The following is a 25,137-nucleotide window of genomic DNA, read 5'->3' as shown; positions in this document are numbered from 1 at the left end:
CCGGCCGGGAGGGGGGGGGGGCGGGGCCACCCCGCGCGGCGGCCGTCACGTGAGCGGCGGGCGGTGGGAGGGGGGAGCGGGTCACGTGAGGTCTCCCCGTCCGTCGCTGCGGCCGGCCGCCATGTCGTCTTTCCCGGAGCTGTACTTTAACGTGGATAACGGTTACCTGGAAGGGCTGGTGCGGGGTTTTAAGGCCGGGGTGCTGCGGCAAGGCGACTACGTGAACCTGGTGCAGTGTGAGAGCCTGGAGGGTGAGTGGCGGCGGGGCTCTGAGGCTGGTGGGGACCCTCCCCCCCAGTCCCTTCATCACTGAGGGGAAGGCCCGGGCGGTGGGCTGAGGGGAAAGGCCGGCCGGTGTGAGGGGGGAGGCGAGGGGCAGCGGGGAAAAGAGCCGACAGCGGCGGTTTTGAGGCGCCGTCCCCTTGTTCCTCCCCCTCCTCGGCTGCTGTCTCGGCGCTCAGCTGACTCGGTGTCCCGGCCGTGTGATTTCAACAGCTGACATGGCGCTTCGAGGAAGTTGGAGCTCCCAGGGCTCCCTTGAGGTGGCCACACAACCCTGGTACGTGGCTTGCTCTTCTTCGGAGCCTTCTGGGTTTGTCAGGCTTTGCTAATGGGTCTCCTTTTGTGCTTTTCACTTCTAGGCAGTGCAGGAACCCCTTTTGAGGACAGAAGTAAGATTATCAGTAATCTCTCTGTAATCTCATAGTGCCAAAATGTTTATAACCTAAGAATAAAAAGCTCTGAATGTTCTGGTAAGAATGCAGAATAACATCGTGCTTTACCCAAACCTTGTCTCTGCCAAGTACTTGGTATCTCAGAGAATCAGGCCTCAAGTAGCTGTGGGATTCAAGAGTTCTTGCATAATTCTACATGTTTGGGTTTTACCCTTTTCACATCCTTCTTAAGTCTAATGAGACACTCGTTTTGTGGAGTGGGAATGATTTTTTTGTCAGATTCCTGTCTTTCCCTGCAATATCCTGTGTGCTTACCCAGGGAAGGGGTTGAGTGTCCATCCCTGGAGGTATTTAAGAGAGGGGTCGATGTGGTGCTGAGATGTGGGTTAGCGGTAACTCGGCACTGTTAGCTTGATGGTTGGACTTGATGATCTTAAAGGTCTTTTCTAACCTAAATGATTCTATGATCTAACTTAATCCCTGATACCCATGGTCAGTTTTAGAGGAGATCAGGTCATCAAGGAAAGTACCTGCTGTTATTGAAGGATTGGTAGTGGAAAAATTCTGGTGTGGATCTGAGTAAATTCCCTGGTGAACTATCCTTCACCTGGAACCTTGAGTTCTCTTTTGAGGCTAATTCTGACTTCCAGCCATTGTCTCTTTTCTAGATCCAAACCTGGAGAGCTGCGAAGGTTTTGCTCTGTGATACCCATTAGTTGTGGTCAGCTCGTTGTCTTTATTAGTCAGTGCTGAACTGTTCCTCTCTATCAGTGACCTGCTTAGCACTTTAAGCTCCTTGGTATCCAGAACTTGGATCACAAATCACAAAGATCAAAACCAGGTGTCTGTTGAAATAGATGAGAAACATATGTATCCGAGGTGTTGGTTTGTTTTGGTCAATGGGACTATAAGTATTGGATCAATCTTTCTTCTGAAAACACTAGTTAAGCATCAGCTTTATCTTGATGATCGTTGCTGAGTGATTGAAATTAATATTGACCATCTAAGGGATCCTCGGCCAGCTGAACCCTGGATGCAAGTAACCTGGAACTGCTCAGACAGCTGTTAAACAGCAGAATGGGAATGAGCGCTGTTATGTGCTTCAGTCTCAACCTTAAAAATACCCAGGATGTTTTTACTTAGGGTGCCCCTTTTCAGCCAGAGTTTTCTGTGGCTCTCTGCTTGCAGCAGTCTCTGTTCTTGCTATGGAGCCCAGAGCCTGAAAGAAGGGGTGGTGGGAGGTATTCCTGCTCTCTTGCTAGTCAGAACTCTCAGCATGCCCTAAATCTTCCTTGCAGATAACTTCCTCTTTAGAGTCTTTCTGTATTTATAGCTTCTCTTTTTTTTTTCCTCCCCTCTTTGCTTTCTGAACTAAGTTGTGTAACCTTAGCTCTCCCTTGGAGCGGTGTTTTCTGCATTTGGAATGAGTCAGTTTGGAGTTCCCCTATGTTTGTCTTGGTATCGTCACTGTCCTGTCCCTGACAGCTCTCTGGTGGCGGTGGCTGCTGCTGTGCTCCTTGGTGAGCTTCATTCAGAGCCTGAAGGCTGTTCTGAGTTCACTGCCAATCTCGTTCCTCTTCCACTTGGCTTTCTGTGCCCCTGTCTAGTGTGCTCTTGTAGGAGGATATTCCTTCAAAGGAGCACTGCTCTTGAGCACTTAGATGGGTCTGTGGTCAGACCAGTTCTTTTCCCTGTCCCTTTAGATCAGATTTTTCCATTTTGGTATCTCTTTTCTGTGCTCCACAGACTTTAACATGCATTCTTTCTCTCCCAGGTGCACTAAATCCAGGCAGTGGCTAGCTTATTAGCAGCCAAAATAAGTACTTGGGCATAAAACACCCGTACATTCTTCTCTACTGTTTCTGTTTTGTCTTTGCTGTTGCCTTTTGTGTCTGAGTCTGTCTCTGCAGTTAGTCCCAGTCTTGGAGCAAATGGTGGCCTTGGAGAAATCCTGAATGAAAGTTGTTGTGGGACCCGGTCCTGGGAACTGAGGTTACTGGTGTTGATGGTGTGCAGAGGATTTTGTGCTTCCAGGTCAGAAACGCTGCTTCCTCTTGTGTGCTGGGATCAGTCTGGAAGCACATAGGAATTCTTTGCTTCAGGACCTGGGCTGACAGCTTGGTGCTGCTGGAAGGAGGAGATGGTGCTTTTCTGCCTGATCCTCTGTCATCTCTGCTTGCCTGATCCCAAAGTAAGCCGATTCAAGCTCTCACTTCTTGATGAGTCAAAAATACAGAGCTAAATTGGCTCTCTGTGATCAGGCAGGCTCCTGAGCTGGCTTTAAGAGGCAGGAAAACATGACCAGCGTTGAGGAGAGGATAGGAGAGCTGTTCTGGCTTAAGTTTTCTCTTGAAACCCTCATCAAGAATATATTTAATCCCTTCTTTCAGCCCCCAAAGTCCTGGTGCTTTGGTTGTTTCTTGGCCAGAGGTCCTTTTATGATGGGTATCGCTTGGAACCTGCCTGGCTCTCTCCTGTAGCCAGTTCCTGCTTCTGACACGAGGTGTCAGTGAAGGACTTGGAGCTGCTTCCCTCTGCCACAGTGCTGTGAGCACGGGTCTGTCCTGGAGTGGAACTCCTCTCGGATAAACCGGACTTCTGAGTCACACAGATCTCTGTTGTCAAAAGGGTGATGAGCCATCTGAAGCTCCTTAAAGCCCTGGTAACCTTTTAGAGGTCATCTCTGGAGAATAAAAATGTATACTGCAAAAAGTATAGAATCATAGAATCGTCTAGGTTGGAAGAGACCCTTGGGATCATCGAGTCCAACCATCTACCCTACTCTACAAAGTCCTCCCCTACACCATGTCCCTTAGCACTGTATCTAAACGGCCCTTAAACACATCCAGGGATGGTGACTCCACCCCCTCCCTGGGCAGCCTGTTCCAATGCCCGACCACTCTTTCGGTGAAAAATTCCTTCCTAATGTTCAATCTAAACCTCCCCTGTTGGAGCTTGAAGCCGTTCCCTCTCGTTCTGTCACTAATTACCTGTGAGAAGAGACCAGCACCAACCTCTCTACAGTGTCCTTTCACAAAGTTGTAGAGAGTGATGAGGTCTCCCCTCAGCCTCCTCTTCCTCATCCTAAACAGTCCCAACTCCCTCAGCCGCTCCTCATATGATTTGTTTTCCAGCCCCCTCACCAGCTTCGTTGCCCTCCTCTGCACTCGCTCCAGCACCTTGAGATCTCTCTTGTATTGAGGTGCCCAAAACTGGACACAAGCTTGGGACGCACACAGAAGTGTCTTCTTTAGAAACAGGAATTTCTTTACCTTCAAGTCAGTGTTCATGAGCCTCCTATTGCTAATAATCCTCTTGCTTCCTCGGGAACCATGTAGAAAGCCAGTTTTTTTCTGACCTGCCAATGGAATAAAGGTGATTGGTGTGGTGAAAACCAGCAGCAGGATGTGTCACTCTCTAGCTGGGTAATGAGGCTGTGAAATGGCCAGCTGAGAAGAGGCAGGTGGTTGGCTCAAGTTTGTTAGTGTGGGCCTCTGTTGGGAGAGCCTTTCCAGAGCCTGTGTGTTTCCACCACCACCTCTCTGTGGGTGCTTCAGTCCGTGCAATCAGCTCAGCTGGGGACTTGTATGCCTTATGGAAACAGCGGTGTGCACGGGGAGGGATGGGATCTGCTCTGTTTCTGGCTTAAGCTGCGTGTGGAACTAGTCTCATGCCCTTGCAGGGGTCTGTCTTGTTTTGTTTGTGCATCTCAGCCTGGAGTTCAGCAGTCTGCTGTGGACTTGTCCTGTGGAACACTCTTGGTTTTTCAGTCCTCGTAACCCCAAGGTAGCGGTGTCGTGTCACGTCAGCTTGGGGAAAAGCAGAGATCTGAGCCCCAAAGATGTATTTGGGAGGTGAAGGGTGGCTAGGAGAAGCAAATACATGTGATTCTTTTAGAAAAAAAGGATTTCCAAGACTGTGGTTTTCTCTCATCTCCTCAGTTTGGTCCATAGACCTCCATTTCTAGGACACGTGTATCAACGGTGAAATTGGAGAGCTTGAAGCAAGTAGGTCACACTTGTCCTGGACTCACTGACTCCACACCAGCTGGAGGGCACAGTGATCTGCCTGAATGGTACCCTCACACGTGCCAGAGCCATGTCTTCTGTCAAATTAATCCGTCGTGATACATAGTGAGCACCAAACTCTTGATACAGGGCTGGATGGTGTGGAATAAACCACGACTGGACGGGTTGGTTGGTTGTTTTTGAGTCTTGAAGAGTATTTCCAGGGTTGCTCTGCGTAGCCCTTGCTGCCCAGAAGGGGAGTGCTTCTCCCCTTTGCTTTATGTTATGTACTGAGTGTTTGCCTTATCTCCTTTCGCTGAGAGAAGAGCAGGAGAGGCTGTGCTATCCCTCTCTCTTCCATTTTATCACTGTGGTCCTGGAATCCGGGCCCCGGAGGGCTGGAGCTGGGCATTTCTTTCAGCTTAATTGCATGGCCACAGGGTGTCCTCTCTTGTGTAGAGAAGTTGCTTTGCTACCAAAATGACAGACTACCTCCACGAGTGCTTTTGGCACCTTGGTTCATGGTGGAGCTCATGGTGTTCTCCTGGGTGTGAGGGGAATGGGAGATGGACCCTTTTCTGTGCAGCTCCTCTGCTGTACAACCAGGCAAGGAGGTTGTACGCTTGATGGTCCTGAAGTGTGGCCGTGCTCAGATCCATCTTGAACTCTGAGAATGGTTCAGTCTGAGCCCTCGATTCAGTGAGTGCAGAAGCCAAGCCATGATGTGGTAGAATCATGGAGTGGTTTGGGTTGGAAGGGACCTTAAAGACCATCTAATTTCATCCCATCCCCTGGGACACCTCCCACCACACCAGGTTGCTCCAAGCCCCCTCCAACCTGGCCTTGAATCCCTCCAGGGAAGGTAGCACTCTCCTGATCCTTTCAAAAGGTGAGGTAACCCCTCTTAGTCTGTCTGCATCTCCAGTGAGTTTCATCCCTACGTATCCTTTTTTCCCCCCAAGTCACAGCTGTAACCTCAGAGATCCACTACGCTAACAGGACGTTGGTCCAGCACCTAGTGCAGCGGTTTAAGGGAGAGGCAACAAATCATTGCGAAGCTCAGAGAAACAAGGCAGAGAACAGTTTCACAGACTGCAGGAGCCGACAACAGAGGAAAAACAAGAAGAGAAAAGCACCGAGGGGCTGCCGAGCGGTGATACTTGCCAGGAAATCCAGACGCCATCATCTTCTGACGAGGGGCAGGACCCAAACAAGGGCTGAAGCTGCCCCAGAGTTGAGAAGCTGACCTCAGCTGTTGCTTGAAGTTTAGCTAAGAGAAGCTATGAAGCAGGTCTCTGCCCAGTAAAAGAGGCCAGAACAAACAGCAAATAGCCTCTGTTGAACCCTGCAGGAAGCCAGAGACCACAGTGTTTGTTTGCCACCATGATTTAGCAGGCCATGGAAGTGCCATCTTTCTTCCAATAAATAATGTTTTCCTTGAGCTTGTTTTAACAGGACAACTAATTAACCAGCCACAGCGAGTGGTTACACTGGAGGATGCAGGACAAAGTCCTGAGATGAGCATGACAGTGTTTTGGCTACTGCTCTGTTGCTGCACCAGCAGCCAGCAATCACAGGAGAGGAATGGTCTACACCATCCTTGGATCTCACCATTCCCATATGGTCTCCCTCACCTGGCAGATGAAAGCTGTTGGGGACAGGGCCAGTCCTCCTGCACAGTCCCAGCAAGCAAGAGTCAGCTTTTCACAAAGGGCTTCTGGATGTCAGGAGACAGAAAGCATCATCATCATCATGCTTTCCAAAGAGGAGAAGGCTCCAGGGAGACCTTCCAGCCCCTTCCAGTCCCTCAAGGGGCTCCAGGAAAGCTGGGGAGGGACTCTGGATCAGGGAGGGGAGCCCCAGGAGGAGGGGGAAGGGTTTGACCCTGCAAGAGGGGAGATGGAGCTGAGCTGTGGGGAAGAACTTGTTTGGTGGGAGGGTGGTGAGAGCCTGGCCCAGGTTGGCCAGAGAAGCTGTGGCTGCCCCATCCCTGGAGGGGTTCAAGGGCAGGTTGGAGGGGGCTTGGAGCAACCTGGTGTGGTGGGAGGTCTCCCTGCCCAGGGCAGGGGGTGGCACTGGATGGGCTTTAAGGTCCTTTCCAACTCAAACTATTCTATGATTATGCCTGGTTGAGGGGCTCCAAAGGTAACTAGACCTGGCCATGCTGGGTTTGAAGCTCTGAGGGAGGCGAGTTCAACCCCAGGAAGGGCTGGACTAGAAACACAGGCTGCTGTTTGGTGCTGAGGACATCTCGGAGAGGTGAAGAGCTAGAGGTGAGGCACGGCAGGGTCAGAGAAGACACTTCTCTGTGGCCACTTGTGGCCCAGAGGAATTAGCTGCCTGACAGCAGAGAAGAGGTGGCACATCACTGCTGGTGGTGTGCAACCACAAGAAAGGTCTTGAATTCTGTGGAGAGTGAAGGGTCTCTGGGTGCTTTTTTGGATGGGATTTCAGAGAAGCAGCCTCAGAAGCATCTGAGGTAGCTATAAACAGACCAAACGGCCAGCAACAAGCCAAATGGTAAAGACTGCAGCCTTCTGAAGGGAGACGTGGGCGATGTAGCTGATCTGCAGGCTGCTGTGTAATCCCACAGCTACTTTACTGCCTCGGGCCTGGGAGATGGCAAGCCATATTGTAATTTTTATAGATGCAGTGATGGCCCTGGGTGCTTTGGAGTGAGATGTTGGGGTTACAGCAGGTAATTGTGTGACAACATCGGTTCAGCTCGGAAGTTGCAAAAGCTAATTCCACGTCTGTGTGAGGGAAGACAAATTAGTCCTTGCCTGGAAGTGCATGAGCCCTTAAATTGATTTGGAGCTCTGCAGTGCAGTTATGGGAGGATGCTGAAGAGGGAAGGGATGGAAGTGAGAGCTGGTGGTGGAGCTGTGGATCACTCTGAGTAGGGCTTTAGAGGACTGACAGATGTCTTAAAGACTCAGTAATGGTTTGATTCCTTGTTATGACAAAGCAAACTTGCAGGAGAAGATGGTAGTTTTGCTGTGCATCTGAAGTCCCTCAAGAAAATGTCATCTGAAATGTCAAGGTGTGGTCTTGGCACAGCGGTGTGTTGAACTAAGCTTTATCCAGCTGCATCAAAGGGCCTGATCCTGGAGCTGGAAGGAGGTTGCTGTTAAGTACATGTCACAGTAATCACTGTCCTACTTGAATACTCAGCAGAAAAAGGCTGTTGTTCTGACAGGCTGTTGTGTTCTTGCACGAGGCAGCTTTCTGGGAACTGTGACCTGGCCATAATTTACCAGCTTTTGCGGGGGCGGAGACAGAACAAAAGTGTTGTGGTAATTCAAGCGCTCCCTTGCCAAATGCTGGCTCAGTCTGTTTCTTCAAGTGCGTGAAATGGCTTGGAAAAACGCCGGAACAGGCAAAACGGCCCCCTGAAAAGCCATGGCTGGGTTGAGGCCGGGTGCTGCTGTTAGTCAGCATCTGGAGGAGCTCATCGGGAGCTCAAGGTGCGGGTCGGCCTCTCCGTTTGGGCAGGCAGCTGGGGCAGAGATGCGGGCAGAAGACTCGCAGCCGGCGTCTGGTCAAGACGCAGCGTGTGGGATCCCTGGCAGCCGCCCCTGCCGAGGTCCAATCCAGCTTGGTCTGAATTTGAGTTAGGAAATAGGAACTTGAGGCTTTGGAGAGCTCGGGGCTTGCTCAGCAGTGGGTCCACTCGTTAGTCACCGTGCTACTGGGACAGCTCTTCTGGCAGGGGATTTATAAAACCACGGGATTAGTCCGTTCTTAACTGAGAAGCCTGACATGTGAACAGCCCTATTAAAAACTCCCAAAGCCCCTTGGCTGAGGCTCGGTGACCGGCCCAGCGGCTGGAGGAGGACGGGCTCGTGTAAGGCACTGGTACGCTGTGGGACACGTTGAGTCAGGGTTTATAAATCCGGTCCAATTTCTGGAAAATATGTTCTGTTCTGTCTGCTTGGATGCGAAGGGATTCAGAAGAGTTTAGTTCTTGCAGTTTGTGGCTGGCCTTCCCCGTAAAAATTAATTCCAAGTGTTATATAAACATGGCCCTTATTCCAGTTGCAACATAATGTTGTGCTGGCTCTTGCGCTGTGGAGTTGGGGGGGGCAACCCCCTTGTCGGGCAGGACAAAATGCTCTGGCCAAGCAGCTCATGGGAGAGGCTGCAGCTTGTGTGGCTCTGGCCTAAATGTGACGCAGCTCTGACCTCCTGGAGGTGGATGGTACAGCAAAACCTACTTTTTGTGTCATGGGTATCAAGCATCAAGTGCCTGATAGAAAGGTGGCTTCTTGCAGCCTCCAAAGTACGAGCAGAGTTTGCAGGTCATGATGACACCGAAAGGAACCTGTGGTTTTGCTGTAGCAGAGTGGGAGTTGAGGAAACAAGCTAAGAACTTTGGACGCTTCCCTGCTGAAGTGAGATGTGGTAGGACATGCAAGAGCTGCTTCCTCTCCAAGGTCCTGTATAGCTGCAAAACAACATCACATGCCTCTTTGGGCAGGCTTGGTTTTCATTAGAGCTCTGTGTAATTACAGAGAACTGAAAGTAGGAGGTGTGTCAATGTAGCTACTGTGGTCCCCTGTGTTTTCCCTTGCAGTTTGATTTTGTGGGTACAATACTCTTACCAATTCTCATATTCTGCTGAATTTTGCTCCGTGCTTTCTCTAGACCCCACTAAAGCAAACTAGTAAAGCCCTGACCTGGCAGTGGGACTTAATTTCCGCTTGGACTCCGAAGCTCGTCACCCAAGAGTTTTCAAAAGAGGGGCTGAAACTTCTGAAGACCCAATTCCAGTAGACTTCCCTTCTGTAACTATATATATTGGCTTTCAAAAATCAAGCAATTGCAAAACAGGTGGGTGAGAGCTCTTTGCATGCAGGGTGCTGCCCATGAGCTGGGCTTTTTTGCAGGGTAAAGGCAGTGAGAACCATCAATAACAATCCTTTGCAGGCTGCGTGGAGGCGAGGGGCATCCTGAGTTTTGGAATCATCCAGTCGTTGACTTTGACAAGGGTCATGTTGAAAACTCCACTGTCTTCAGTTCTCCAGACCATGTTTTCCCACCCTGAAGGCATGAGCAGGAGTTGATAATGTGTTGGTAGAATAAAACACAGCTGTTTAGCTGCAGTGTAGTCTGAGGAGCAGGGATCTAGGTTAAGTTCCTGCTTTGCTTCAGCCACAGTGTGTGTTGCTGAGCAAGTAGCTCTCTTTGAGAGTAAGAGTACCACCAAACTCTCCTATAAACCACTGAGAAAGATGTGAGACTGAGTGCTGTTTAAGTCTCTGGCCTTTTTTCCCCTCTCTATAACCACCATCTGTGTAACATTTTCATAACTAGAAAAATGGTGGGGTCAGAATCACCTTTGCTAGACCCCGTTGGAAATATCCAGAGTTCATTTTGAAAGCCTTTTTTGACCCTTCCACCCCTCAGGCTGAGGACAGCGTCACGCTGCAGAGTATGAGCTGAGTTTGGAGCTGGGTGTGGAGGATGCTCTTCAGCTCGTGCCTGTAGCTGGGTGTGATGGCAAAAGATCCAACTCCTCAAACTAAGCCGAGTCCTTGCTCTGACCCCGGTGCCGTGGATGCTTGTGCTACAGCGCTGAGGACTCGTAAGGTTCAGCGGAGGCGAGAGGCAGCCTCGGTGCTCCTGCTTCAGAGAAATCAGGGAGAAACGTCTTTGGTTTGTTTTCTCTGGACAGCGTGTTCACATCTGGTTTGACTAAACTCTTCCAGCTACTCTCCTTTCCCCATAAAGGTCTCGAATCCCTGGGAGAGTGCTTGCCTAACTGGCCCTCTGAGGTGCAGCTGAAGGGAGATGAACATCGTGTACCAATATAACTAGTAGAGTTTTGAGGAGTAGGATTAAATGACGTTCCTCAGTTCTGGATTCAGTTTTTCCATAGAGACACTTAAATGCTTTTTGGCCCAAGTAGGGATTTTATCTTGTCAGAGCTCAGCATGTTGTGGTTGCTTGTTGGCCAGGGCTGCACTTTGGTTGGGCACCTGACCTGCAGAAAGGGTAAAGGAGGAAACAGAGGTTGCCTTTGCTTGAAACTAGAAGAGGGAAAGGCTTCTGAGCATGTTGCCCCATCCCGGGCAGGGGCTGCCTACCATAAGAGACAAATTTAAAGGGCCTTCCTCTTCACCAGCTGCTCTCTGCCTCTCAATGCCTGACTTTTCTTCAGCGGTGCAATTAGTTCGGCCGACTTGATGATGTAATGCCTAGCTGCTTCATAATTTCAAGGTTGCTGTTTGTGACTCTTTGGCTTTGAAAGCTTTTCAGATGCCTCCACATCACTAGTGGCTGAGGAAACTTGTTTCTGGGTGCCGACAGGTTCTTGGTCTTGGTTGTGTCAGAGGAGCTTGTGACCAGAGACCTTTTGACTAGAGAAAATGCTTGTTTCTTTTTCTTTTTCTTTCACCCCCGCCCCCAGATTTCTAGCAAATGCTTCCTAGAAAAACAGTAACCTTCCACTTTGATCAAGCACAGTGGGCAACTGGCAGAGGTGTGTGCTCAGTTACGCAGAGAGTGCCAAAGTTTCCTCCTTAAGATGGGTCAAGGCTGGTATGGTGAAATGCTGATCTTCTTCTGTGCTTAAATTGTCCCTGATAAAACTGAGCATGAACACAAGTGTATGACCTAACACGTGGGTTTTGTCTGGGTGATCTTTCAGAGGAGAGAATGCCTAGAGAAGTGCCCTGAAACCCAACGCAAACCCTGCAGAGTGGAATTATTCTTTTTATTTCAGACTTGAAACTGCACCTCCAGAGCACAGACTATGGAAACTTCTTGGCCAACGAAGCCTCCCCGCTCACCGTCTCCGTCATAGACGACAAGTTAAAGGAGAAGATGGTGGTGGAGTTCCGTCACATGAGGAACCACGCGTATGAGCCCCTAGCAAGCTTTCTGGACTTCATCACGTGAGTATCAGCTGGCATTTGAAACGTTGTTCTTCTTCCAGACTTGAGGGCTCTCAGACCAGCTTTCCACACTCAGCCCTGTAGCTGCAATGTTTTCTGCAGCTTCTGGAATGAATGTATGACCTAACACGTGGGTTTTGTCTGGGTGATCTTTCAGAGGAGAGAATGCCTAGAGAAGTGCCCTGAAACCCAACGCAAACCCTGCAGAGTGGAATTATTCTTTTTATTTCAGACTTGAAACTGCACCTCCAGAGCACAGACTATGGAAACTTCTTGGCCAACGAAGCCTCCCCGCTCACCGTCTCCGTCATAGACGACAAGTTAAAGGAGAAGATGGTGGTGGAGTTCCGTCACATGAGGAACCACGCGTATGAGCCCCTAGCAAGCTTTCTGGACTTCATCACGTGAGTATCAGCTGGCATTTGAAACGTTGTTCTTCTTCCAGACTTGAGGGCTCTCAGACCAGCTTTCCACACTCAGCCCTGTAGCTGCAATGTTTTCTGCAGCTTCTGGAATGAAACTGTTTTGGTTCTATCTGGAGGTCCCAAACCAACAGCAATCACTGCATTATTAAAGGCTTCTTCTCCCAGTGGACTGGGATGCTCTGGACACTCTGTGTCCAGTTTCACGAGGCCTTGTAACCTTTTAACAGCTCTTTGCTCTTGTTTAGTGAGAGATTCAACCTTTTAAAATACATTCTGCCTTTTTAAAGTATGTCACCGGGGCGTGGGTGCTTCGTTGGCACAGCTCCTTAGCTGCCCTCCATGGCACAATTGGTTCAGTCCCTATTAGAGCTGTCATTTAGCTTTGTCCCTTGTGGTGAATGTTCCTGGGCTTTTAAATATGTGATCCTGCTGCAAAACATACTCGTGCCAGGCACGTGCATGACCACAGCCTGCTAGTTCTGCCCCACCGAGGGGCAGAACGTGTCTGGGCTGCTGTGATCCTGCCATCCCACCCCAGGGGCTGTAGCCTTTCCTCTGACCTCTATCCCAAACGGATTCAGGGAGTTGAGCTGGTCAAAAATAGAACAACTTTTTCCCTTTTGGGGTTAATCTTTGACTGATTTGTTTTTTCTCAGCCTGCTCAATGGGATCGGAGAGACGCCGGCTCTAGGGGAAAGGAGGCCCTAGGATGTGCAGCAGGGGAAGCAGGGCTGCAGCAGCCTCAGCACGTCTGTCAGGGCGTGAAAAGACATGGGATGTGCACTTCCACAGCAGGTTCAGCTGACATGAAAAGCTTGAAATAGCAGTTTTGCACAATCCCCTGCTCTCCTGTGTGCTGCTCTTGTTTTAATCAGTAATCAAATGAAATTGCTAGCCTCAGTGAGATACCAGTTGTGCTAGTTTGCATCTGAAATGTGGAAGCAAAATTGCCTTTTTTCTTTTCCTTAGTCTTACGTTCCTGTAAGCTCTAGTGTGGCTTGCAAAGTGCACAGCCAGTGGCCTTTCCTAACCAGTAGGGAGGTATCTCATGGACAAAAGTGAATTTCTGGTTCAGTAGAACGTGACTTTAACTTGCATCTCTGAGAACAAGATTCTTCCTGAATTAGGATAGTTAATACATCAGCATTCATTTAGTTGATATAATGAGCTTGGACTCATCACAGGCACTCTGGCAAGTGGTGTTTTACTTTTGGCACTTGTCTGTGTGTTATCTTGCTTTCCCCCTAGAGATTTTTTTGAATGTTGCAGGCCTTTGTGGTCAATTCAAAGATTTTAAATTTTGGCCTATCTATGACATCTCCTGAATGTGCAAATACTGATTAAAGACCTGTCTCTCGGCCACATTCCTTCCAGTTCTGTCCTTTCTATGTCTGGACAGTAACACTACCTTGTTTTTCTCCGTGGCTTGTATCTGTTAATTTCTGGGTCACTGTGCTAAAGCTGCCTGTCTTTTAAGCCTTTCCTATTTTCCAAATAGTTTTTTCTTATATGCCTGTCACTAAAACTCAAGGAGTTCTAGTATTTGGCTCATGACATGGCAAGACATCACTCGGCCCTCATTTTGCAGCACTGTTTGCAATGGATGAAGCAGTTTCTAGCTCATCATCTTAGTCGTGTGCAGCAATCTCTTCTATTCTCTCAAACTTAACCTTCAAAGCACCTCTTTGCCCACCTTCAACTTGTTGTAAAGAAGTCAGTACTGTTTGAGCCTGGCAATATTAGGTAGTTTGTCTTCCACTGGTGCTTTTCCTTTGCTGCCCTCCAGGTTTATAGAAAAGTCTAGTCTCTATGGAAGCATCACACTGATCACTTAAAGGCAATAGTCTGGGCAGGACATATGAGTATTTTGCAGACTTTAAAACTTTGCTGTTCCCTGACTGTTCTCTTTTGATAAACAGTACATGGAAATGATGAACTGACAGGTCTTGGACCTGCCCTGGTTACACACTGCATGACTTGGGAGGAAGGTTTGAGTAGCTGTGGAAATCCAGTTTCCTCTTACACCAGTCCTGATGACTTTTATCCGGTGTCTCCATCCAGCTCAAGTTGTGCAGAGTTCCTTAAACATCTCATGTAATCCGATAGGCTGGTTCTCACAGCTGTTAGCATTACTTTGTTGTTTTTCCTTCAGCTTGGTTTAACTTTGATCTTGTTCTGCTTCTGTCTCTCTGATTTTGATGAGTTCTCTGTGGCAAAACACAATTCTGTGCAGATATCTGTGTCTCTTGCCCACTGGGTAATCTCATCTGGAAGATATTGGTCCCATTCAGCACAGGATGTTCCTTCCTTGAGTTGTCTTCGCTCTCACATCTCCTTTCCCTTTTTACCCACAAGATTGGCTTTAATGCTGCTGCCTTCACTACCTGCCTAGAGGAAGGCAGAAGATGAAGCAGGACAAAAGGTGTTTTGGTACATGAAGCACCTCCGCTCACTTGTGAAGCCTTTTGTGCAAGCAGACTGCTAACGACGCTACAGACGAGCTGACACAGAAGAATGAGGACAGTGAAACGCAAAAGAGTTTGAAGAGGGTGCTGGTTTTGCCCACATCTTTAAGGTCCCTTCCAACCCAAACCATCCTATGACTCTGATGTGCACACAGAGCTACTGTGTCATCCTGCCTGCTCTGCGTGACACTGGGACAAGCCTGTGCCCCTTGATCTTCCACTCCAGCTGGGCACACAGGCCCAATGGGATGATTTATCTTTGCCTTTTGAACATGACTGTTTCTCACTCCTTTCTTTTAGGGTAGTTAGTGAAACCTGAGCAGGAAATCAGAGAATTGACAGAGTTGGAAGGGACCTCTAGAGACCGTCCAGTCCAACTCCCCTGCCAAAGCAGGGCTGCCCAGAGCACATCACTCAGGAGCATCCAGGTGGGGCTTGAAGATCTCCAGAGAAGGGGACTCCACACCCTCCCTGGGCAGCCTCTGCCAGGGCTCTGCCACCCTCACCCCAAAGAAGTTCTTCCTCACATTGGAGTGGAACTTCCCATGGTCCAGCTTGTGCCCGTTGCCCCTCGTCCTGTCACTGGGAACCACTGAAAAGAGTCTGGCTCCATCCTCCTTCAACCCACCCTTGAGATCCTTGTCAGCATTGAGAAGGTTTCCCCTCAGTCTTCTCTTCTCCAGGCTGAAAAGTCCCAGCTCTCTCAGCCTTTCCTCATCAGGGAGATGCTCCAATCCCTCCATCATCTCTGTTGCCCTACGCTGGACTCTTTCCAGCAGTTTCCTGTCTCTCTTGAACTGGGGAGCCCAGAACTGGGTGCAGGATTCCAGTTGTAGCCTCACCAATGCAGAGTGGGGTAAAGATTCTTCCTGGTAGACAGCCCAGGGCAAGCGAGGCACCAGGTGGTCAGAAGAAGAAATTGTGCTCAACTGAATGTGTCCATGTGCTAAAACTGTACAGGCTGAATTTGAATAGAAAATGGTAGAAAGACATGGAAAGTTTGAGCAGGGCTGGCTTCTGCAGGAGGAAAGCTTGAGTTCACTGGGGCTCTCTTGAGAGAGAGGCACTGGGTTGTAAACAGAGATTTTGAAAATGGAATGGGAATGTAGGAGGTGTGTCTGGCTTAAAATTGAAGGAAATGTCTTGTATCATGTCCAGTTCAGCTCTGAAACTCACTGCTGCTGGATGCCTTTCCATGTACTAACATTTTTGGCCTTTTTAGAAATACTGGATAACCTCACACAAGAGAGGCCCATTGAGGCCCGTTAAGCACTTGGGTACCGTCTTGCTGAGAGTGACTCGGGTTTGGAAGCCAGGAGGTGGTGGGTCAAGCATTTAACAGATTTTCTCCTTCATGCATGTCCTGCTGGACTATGGAGTGCTTTTGAATTGATCCACAGGTGACTGTCGTGCTTTCCAGAGGGTACTTGTTTTTGGAGGGTACTCAGATCTTGACCATTCAGCGATGCGCTGAGAAGACCTGGGGGCCAGCTGTAGACCTTGTCCGTTCTGATGGCTCCAGAGCTGACCTGCCAAAAGCCTGTGTGGGATTATACTTTGTGGTTTCTCTTGCCTCTTCTAAGTGGCCCATCAACTAGATGAGGCCAGAGGAAGGAGAAGGAGCTCCAGGAGGATGCTCTTCCCTGCCCAGCTCCGGGGAGATGAGGCGGCGCTGCCGGTGACTTGCCGGAAGGTGGCACTCCAGCCCCGGGACTGCCTGTCCCCAGGTGCACACCGGGCCATAGGTAAGGATGGTCACCTAGGGAGGTGGCCAGGAGGTGACCTCTCTCCTGAGCTTAGCCCAAAGGACAGCGTTTAAAAGCACAAAACAAAACTGACCCAAGAACACAGCTGAGCAGCAACCCCAAGGCAAGGTCTTCGTTCCCCAAGGCAAGGTCTTCGTTCCCCAAGGCAAGGTCTTCGTTGCCCAAGTCACTTGCTGCCACTGATATTTTATTTTATTTTATTTTTATTTTTTAATCCTGTTGTGCTTCTTTGCTGGCACCACCCTGACTCTTTCCTGGCTCCGGTCCCCTCCAGGAACTCTTCTGTGGCAAGTGTTGCGTTGTTAGTACCAAAATATTGAGGGAGTTGGCCCATTTCCCTTTTGTTGGGTTTTTTTTTTTTTTGGGAGGTGGCTGTAGCTGGTGGCCTCTGCCCCACTGCGTACCGAGGCAAGGAAAAGCTCAGCTTGCTGGGCCTGCCACGGTCTCTGTAAAACACCTGCTAGCTCTGCCTCTTGCTGAGCAGCTCCTCGCTGGAAGACTGTTGGTGTTTCTCTCTGTTTTTCATCCGCCCCTGGTAGGTTCTGACTGATAGGCACAAGTTGGCTGTGAACATCTCTGCTCCAACACAAACAATTGAGTGTTTGGCCGAGGGAATGCAGCGATGTTCTGGAGGGCAGCAACAAACAGGTATTAAGTGTACTTGAAACGGCAAAACCCACTTCCTGAATTCAACAAGCACATATTGACTTGTGGGATGGAAGTGGGTTTGAGCTTCTTCTCGGTGATGTTCTGCCCTGCCTTTCTGTAAAGGCTTTGTTCTTTGTGTTAGCTTGACACGGTGCCATCTCCTGTCTCCCCTTCCTTCCAGTGCTCCTCTATACAGTTTAGATAGGATTCTTTATCGTCGTGTCACTCCTGGCTCTAGCCTGATCAGATTGTCAGCTTTAGCATTTTTCCAGGGGGGGGGGGGGGCGAAAAGGGGAGGGGGTGTTTACCCTTGCTTCAGTAGAGTCTCTGCCCTGATTTGGGAAATCTGGTTTCACAGCAGCCTGCCCCTTGAGCCCTCTCAGAGAAGGGTTCGATCTTGTGCTCCGATGGAGGAGCTGCCGGTAACTGTGGAAACCGAGCCAGCTGTAGGAGTGAGGGCTTGGGGGGGAGCTGGGTCTAAATACTTTTTCCAAACCCATGCTCAAGCCCATCGTCGGGGTCAGGCTAAGTTGTCTTTTGTCTCTACCTTACCAGTCTGCTGGGGCTGGGAACCGGGTTCTTTGTTGCCCTGAGGATGCAGCTGGGAACTTGGCTTTCGATATGTTTTTGTGGTCACCAGACGTGTTTTTGATGAGGCTACATGTACCTTTTCCCATTGCGCATGCCTTTTCTTAGCTGACACTTCCCTCTCTTACCTTCTGCTTGACCCAGTCCTGCTCTGCCTCTCCCCTGTGCTGGATAGATCTGGTTTCTGCTGCATGACTTTTGAGTTCAAACTTAATCTTGCAGCAGTGGTTTTTCTGGAGCCAAATTGTTTCAATTGCTACTTGAGCTGAAGAGCAATAATCCTCTTCTCTGGAGTAGGAAGTTGCCTGTCTTTATTCTAAATATACTGGAGCGTGCATCCTGGCACAACTGCAGAGATTACAGACCATGACTACATCCTTTTGAAGTCTTTTCTTGCAGAAGAAAAAACTCCAAGTGCTTTACACCACAGACACTTGCAGTTTATTTGGGTGAATGCAACAAGCTGAAGGATCTTTCCTCATGCTGCTCCACTTAAAACTGCAGTACTATTTTCAATTAGCTGTTGATCCCTTGGTGGCGGGTGGGATTGGGAAGCAAAAAAATACTGTAGTGGCTGGGGATCCTGCAATAAAAGGTTTACGAGCCTTTTCTGGCAGAGATGGTTTTGGCAGGGAAGCACAGGTTTGTGACAAAACAGCTTCCCTGTTTGCAAGGAGTGCAAAGTTGAACTGATAAGCCAAGATCTTGGAGGGATTATGCAATATTTAAAAGAAGAGGGCATGTAACTAATGGCCTGGAAACGATCAAGAGACCTGCAACCTGTGGGTGGTAGCATCAGAACCGCGTCTGTTCTCCAGCAAAGGACCCAAAGGACACGGATCTTGTACCAGTTACCCAGAACCAGTGTCTGTGAAGGTGGTCGGGGTTGCGTGCCTAAGGGGTGGCTTTGGAAGTCACCTTTTCAAAAACAGCGTGACTGCAGGTGCCCTCATCAGAAAGGGAGTCTTTGAAAGGCGGATTTCACTGTGTATTATGTTGAGTGGATGCTTTTTTTCCCCAGCCTGGTGCCTGAAAAATGCTTTGTTTTGCCAGAGGATTCGATGCCAGAGGTGTTGTCGATACACCAGAGGGATGGGATGTCATCCAAAAGGACCTGGACAGGCTGGAGAGATGGGGCCAGGTGAACCTCATGAGGTTCAACAAGAGCAAATGCAAGGTTCTGCACCTGGGCCGGAACAATCCTCACCATCAACACAGACTGGGGGGTGAGGTGTTAGAAAGCAGCCCTGAGGGAAGGGACTTGGGGGTGCTGGTGGACGAGAAGCTGGACATGAGCAGGCAGTGGGCACTTGCAGCCCAGAAGGCCAATCCCATCCTGGGCTGCATCAAAAGATGCGTTGCCAGCAGGTCCAGAGAGGGGATTCTTCTGCTTTGCTCTGCTCTGGTGAGACCTCACCTGGAGTATTGTGTGCAGGTCTGGAGTCCTCAGTATAGGAAGGACATGGACCTAATGGAGAGGGTCCAGAGGAGGGCCACGAGGAGGATCAGGGGGATGGAGCACCTCTGCTCCGAGGACAGGCTGAGGGAGCTGGGGTTGTTCAGCCTGGAGAAGAGGAGGCTCCGGGGAGACCTAATAGCGGCCTTCCAGTACCTGAGGGGGCTACAGGAAGGCTGGGGAGAACCTGTTTAGAAAGGCCTGTAGTGACAGGATGAGGGGCAATGGCTTCAAGCTGGAGGGGAACAGATTTAGACTGGAGATGAGGAGAGGGTTCTTCACTGTGAGGGTGGTGGAGCACTGGAACAGGTTGCCCAGGGAGGTGGTTGAGGCCCCTTCCCTGGAGATATTCAAGGGGAGGCTCGACGAGGCCCTGGGCAACCTGGTCTAGTTGGGGGTGTCCCTGCTGACTGCGGGGGGGTGGGACTAGATGGCCTTTGGAGGTCCCTTCCGGCCTGGGCCATTCTATGATTCTATGATTTATTCCAACTGGGACAGCATAACCCTCCTCCTACTGACCAGTGCTGTTGGTTGCTTGGGAGGTGTTAGGATGGTGCCTGGCAAACGCAAACACCACAAGCCACGGTGATGATCACAGGAGCTAGCAAAATGTTATCGGTGGCCATAAAGGTGCAGGGAAAAGCAGGTGATGAGCTCAAGCTCATCTCACAAGCCTGTGAGTCACTAAAGACAGAGGAATCTTCAATGAAACTCTGCAGCCCTGGGAAGGGGTTCTGGCGTGGAAGCTGTGGGTGATTAGGTGAGAACGCGTCAACCCTGGATAACATCCCTGTCCAAGTTGATGCTGTTTCATCCAGAGGCAGTGTGAGGACATAGCCATCTCCCTGGGCTTTGTTTAATGCTGAATCCCTCTGGTGATTGATTCTGCAGCTCACAGGAACAGTCTGTGTACTTCCCTCGTGTTCCTTCTCGCAATCCTTCCCTCTGTAGGTTGAGCAGCACTTCTGCTAGAGACATAAAACAGGGTGGGAGGGAGTGTGTTAGGAGGTTATCAGCTCCTCCGATTCATCTGTGTGTGGATGAGACTTTCCCAGGAGACAACCTGTGTGCAGTGCCTTCAGTTGGATGGACGTTCACCGATCGCTTCTGTTCCCCTGTAACATCCTTCACTCCTTGATGGAAGCTGTTCTCAAGGTCTTCTGGTGCCAGACCTCAGCAGCCTTCATTTTTTTTCTTTTGCCTTTCCATCTATTTGCCTCACCCAGAGTCTCAGACTGGCAAGTTCAGCCCAGAGAACACCTGAGGGCCAAGGGCACTGCTTCTGAAGTCTTCTTGCAGACATCTTGGGTCCTAGTCCCCTTTGCCAGATCCATTCTGTGTGCTAGTTTGAAGTGTAGCAAACACTTTACATAGAGATTAGTGTAAATGCCACGAAGTACTGCAATGTTTAGAGACTAAGCAAAATCTTGCATCTGCCCAGCATGGTTTACTGTGTGTCAACCGGGCTGATGGTGATTTTAATTGTCTTTTGCTGGCAGCAGGTCTGTATGTACAGTAACGCTCTGCATGTTATCTGTGCCACAGCACTGAGAATTGGGGAAGGGCATTTAGATGCTTAAACTCATTTTTTTCAGCTGCTTCGGTCAATTTTGGGGACAATGTGAATTTCCACAGTGCAGCCTTTAATCCTCTTTTATGTCCTTGGAATGTTTGTGGTGTTTTGTGTTTTTTTTTTTTTTTTTTTTTTTTTAGCACTTTACATGTAAGGAAGGTAAGAAAACAGTATATGCAAGTTTGGCTTTTGCAGCTGGTCTATGTGCAAGCAGCACGATTAGATATTTCTGGTCAATATTTAAAATGTAATTAGTGCTGAAGCCTGCTCAGCAGAGTGCCAGGACTCAACCTTGCATGCCAGCCTAGTCTTTCTCAAGCTTTGAGGCACTAAGTTGAAGCAAGCAGAGAGTCTTGCAATGAGGCCGCGAGGCGTTCGAAACATTCCCTGGTGTTCCAGGCAGTTTGTACACACCTGGAACACAATGTCATATTCATAAAGCCTCAAAATTAAATGTATTTCATCTAGCTTTTTTTTTTTTTTTTTTTCTTGCTAGCCCTTAGTGCAGCTAACGCTGTATGATAAGTTACCGGATGATACCACTGGAAAACTGAGGTCAGTATCCTAAGGGACCTAGTCTCACTAGAAGATGGTAAATATCATGTGGAGATGCAGCTAAATATAGATTGATGCTGAGAACATTCCTGGATACTTGGATTTGAAAGGCTGCCACAACATCTGTACTGCTGTGAAGTTATAACTCTGTGAAACGGTCTCGTCGATCTAAGTTTAGCAGAGCACCCACTTATTGGCTGACTGCCCTTGGTTTGTGGTGGCAACCATGACATTCTCAGCTTTCTCTTTGGCAGGTTCACGAACCTACCACTTAGGTGTGGTTTTTACTGGTGTGACTCTAGGAAAGACGGCGTGCAAAGATAGGAAGAGATCAGCACGCTTTGAGCGGAGACCATTCCATGCTGCATCTGCTTTTGCTGTTCCCTGGGCTGCCAGAGCTTCAGCTGCAGACGAGGGGTAAAACTGCTCCTGGCCAGAAGCCGCTGGTCTGACGTGTTCTGGTCTGAGCTGAAAAACTGATTTAAGGATTTGACTTGGTTCATCCACCGTCTATTACTCCGACAAGCCTCAGTGAGGCAACTGAGGTCTTCTGGATGTGCAGCATCCCTCTCCTTTCCGGTTCAGGACAGCTGTGCAGTTATTTACTTAAGACAACACTCCAGATACAAGCCTCTCAGCTGTCGGCACTATCCTTAGTGTCAGCTACTGCTTTTTTGTGTGCTTTGAAGTCTCTTGTGTGTTGCTTTTCCCCCATGACTGCTTACATTGGGAGCTTGAGAGAGGTGTGACGAGCAGCTCTGCGCCCCAGCACCTTTGCTCAGGTCTGGGATGTAGAGAAGGGTCTGTGTGTTATCCACAAACCCAAGGAAGCAGCGGTACAACCCACCCCAAACTTTTTCCCTAGGTTACTTTCCCAGCTCCTGAACACACAAACCGGATGAGCCACAAGAGGGAAGCTCTAGATGCTGAAGTGACTGTAGTCAAAACAACTTCATCATTGAAAGCCGTCTCTAGAATTTGGGCTGGGTTGGGAGCACTGCTCTGATCCCGCTGGAGATTTCCCTTTTTCATCCCAAAATAAACACATGCTTCTATAGTAATCTGAGTAACCGCCCAGCGCAATCGCGGAGTGACTTTTCCCTTGCTAGCATTAGTCTGTGTTAAAGCCTAGCACTGACTTTTTTTTTTTTTTTTTGGAAAGCATGAAAGTCTCCTGAAAAATGCGATACCTTTAACCCATCCTGGTAAAACCCCCAGAGCCACAGCCTGGTTTTTCCCTGCTCTGCAGTTGTGCATCAGCCCGCAGCTCCCTGCGATTCCTGTCCTCGTGACCCCTTGCAGAGCAGCTGTTAAGCTACAGTTTGGCAAGGCTTTCAGAGGATCCCTGAGAAAGGCAGGTCATGCAATGTTCCGTCATTAGTCATGCTTTGTGACCACTTGCAGTATTGTTTACGGTTTCTTTAGTATCCTGGAGCAGAAAGCAATAAAAAACCAACCTATCTGCCGTAGGACAATGACTCTTTATGATTAGATTAGATTAGTAAGTGGGGGAGGGAGAAGCCCTAACTGTCGTGGGGTCACTGGCCAAGTTGTAAACGCCCCATGTGATGAGCTTTTGTGCATTTTTATGTGCTCCCCTGCTAAAAAGCCCTTCCCATTGCAATCTTTCTTGCATATCTCATTTATCTGCGGCTGTACTTAAGTAACTCTAAAAGGAGGAAGACATACCTTGTATGATCTGAGGGCTGGAGCCCCTCTGCTGGGAGGGGGGGCTGAGAGAGTTGGGGGGGTTCAGCCTGGAGAAGAGAAGGCTCCAGGGAGACCTTGGAGCCCCTTCCAGTCCCTCAAGGGGCTCCAGGAAAGCTGGGGAGGGACTCTGGATCAGGGAGGGGAGCCCTAGGAGGAGGGGGAAGGGTTTGACCCTGCAAGAGGGGAGATGGAGCTGAGATGTGGGGAAGAACTTGTTTGGTGGGAGGGTGGTGAGAGCCTGGCCCAGGTTGGCCAGAGAAGCTGTGGCTGCCCCATCCCTGGAGGGGTTCAAGGGCAGGTTGGAGGGGGCTTGGAGCAACCTGGTCTGGTGGGAGGTGTCCCTGCTCATGACAAGGCCTTGGAACTGGATGGCCTTTAAGGTCCTTTCCAACCCAAACCATTCTGTGATTGTTGAAGTACCTGTATGTGGCTTTTGCATGTGTGCTTTCTCCTCCCATAATTCTGCTTGATAGTTATCCATGGCCAACATCTTATCTCCTGTAGGTAATATTTTTATGCTTGCTGACTCTTTCCTTTCCCTTAATAAGAAATTCTACTCTTCTGGGAGATATTACTGAGGCTTCTCAGTATCAACTAAAATTGTGTTTCTGTGAATGTGAATTTCTGGCATACACCACACCTCCGTTCAGTGGGTGACAGGAAGAGCGAGGCAGGACGTCACTGTGCACGTGAAGCCCTGGCTGAACACCTACTCCTTTTGTGTCCATCTCCCTGCACGGGCAGATACAGCTCAAAGCAGGCATGTAAAACACGTTCTTGCCCAAGGGGGTTTTGCTAGGGTCTTTGTGGAGGCGAGGTTGGGGTGTTGAGATCAGGTGCTGTTTTAGCACTTAATTAAAGCCGTGCTAAGCGGGCTGCAGTAATGGTGGTGTAACTTCATGGCGTTGCAAGTGACCATCTACTCTTATTTCCTGACATGTTCCATAGTCTGGTCCTCTCATCCGCTGTACTGAGAGCTCGTGAAGGTTAAAATGCTCTTGGAGCATTCTGAGCCTGTGTTAACCATGGAAGCTGAAACACTTGAAGCTGGTCAGAACCTAAACAGAAGATGGGGAGGACGATGACAAAAGCCGCTCTATTAAACAAGAAGTTGGAGGTTCCTAGGAAAACTGCTGCCACCGTAATAAATCTCATCTGTTGGCCCTGGGAGGAAATGCCAGCGTAGCCAGGACCTCTGCTGTGGTCTTAGTCCAGCTGTACTGATGGTGGCAGATGCGTTCTTGTTGGGACCTGGCACAGGAAAGCAAGCTTTGCCTCTTCCACAGATGAAGAGAGGCTTTTCCAGCTGCCCTGGCCGGAGAGGGCTTGCCTCATAGTCACCATTGACTAAGTGACTGTTTTTTCTGGGATGAAGCAGGGACTGAATGTGAATAAACGTGGTCTGGCCTTGCAGGAAACAGGAGCTATCAGGACGGAGTAGGTAGTGGTGCTGGTGTCTGCTGGGCCTCGGCAGGCACGAGAAGACCTTTGTCCTGCTGCAGCTGTCCTGTTATCGTAAAGGTTTGAAATGCTGCTGCAGTGCAGGTTTGAATAAGAAAATTCCCTTCTGCCTCGTGTGTGAAAGAAATTTCCCCTCTGCCTTGCTCCTGCCGCAGGGATGAATCCTTCTCAGATTTAAGAAGTCTCAATAGGTAAAGTTGCTGTGACCTTGGCATTTGGTCAATAGATTGGTGCATTTCCCCAGACTTCCCTGAAGGATGAGGAAACAAGCAAGTTAAGGGGGTGTAAATGAAACAGGGAGAGCCTTGGTTTGCGCTGTGGCTGTGGAATTGTCTTTCCTGGGACCATCAGTCTGAAAGCAGGACCTTCTCGTGCATGAAGGAGCTGGGACTGTTTAGTTTGAGGAAGAGGAGGCTGAGGGGAGACCTCATCGCTCTCTGCAACTACTTGAGAGGACGTTGCAGAGAGGTTGGTGCTGGTCTCTTCTCACAGGTAATTAGCAATAGAACAAGATGGAATGGCTTCAACAGGGTAGGTTTACACTGGCCATTAGGAAACAATTCTTCACAGAAAGAGTGGTCAGACACTGGAAGAGGCTGCCCAGGGGGGTGGTTGAGTCACCATCCTTGGATGAGTTTAAGATGAGTTTAGATGAGGTGTTGGGGGATATGGTACAGGGGGGAACTTTGTAGAGTGGGGTTGATGATCAGACTTGATGATCCCAAGGGTTTTTTCCAACCTGAATGATTCTTTGAAAAGGGTCAGGCTTGGGCTGCTCTCCCCAAACCTGGCCGTGGCTTTTGTGCTGATGATGGGTAAGTTTGGTGTGACTCAGTAAGCCAGGAGCTTAGCTGCTCTGAAGACCTGCGAACAGAAAGGGCTCCAGGCACTTTCCCTCAGTTCCTCTTGT

General features: G+C 49.4%; 1 protein-coding gene across 1 annotated transcript in view; it reads left to right on the top strand.

The window, feature by feature from the left end:
• Window positions 1-56: 56 nt before the first annotated feature.
• ATP6V0D1 (ATPase, H+ transporting, lysosomal 38kDa, V0 subunit d1) overlaps window positions 57-25,137 on the top strand; it is a 40,337-nt gene continuing 15,256 nt past the window's right edge. Inside the window, exons 1-2 of the mRNA XM_014948842.1 lie at window positions 57-251; window positions 11,409-11,580. Coding sequence (XP_014804328.1) covers window positions 122-251; window positions 11,409-11,580 — 302 coding nt within the window. The 5' untranslated portion in view covers window positions 57-121. The remainder of the gene's footprint in view (window positions 252-11,408; window positions 11,581-25,137) is intronic.

This window comes from Calidris pugnax, unplaced genomic scaffold, assembly GCF_001431845.1.
Source record: "Calidris pugnax isolate Ruff unplaced genomic scaffold, ASM143184v1 scaffold30, whole genome shotgun sequence".
In the NCBI taxonomy this organism is placed as follows: domain Eukaryota; kingdom Metazoa; phylum Chordata; class Aves; order Charadriiformes; family Scolopacidae; genus Calidris; species Calidris pugnax.
The sequence above is the reverse complement of the archived record's forward strand: the minus strand, read 5'-3'. Positions and strand labels throughout refer to the sequence as shown.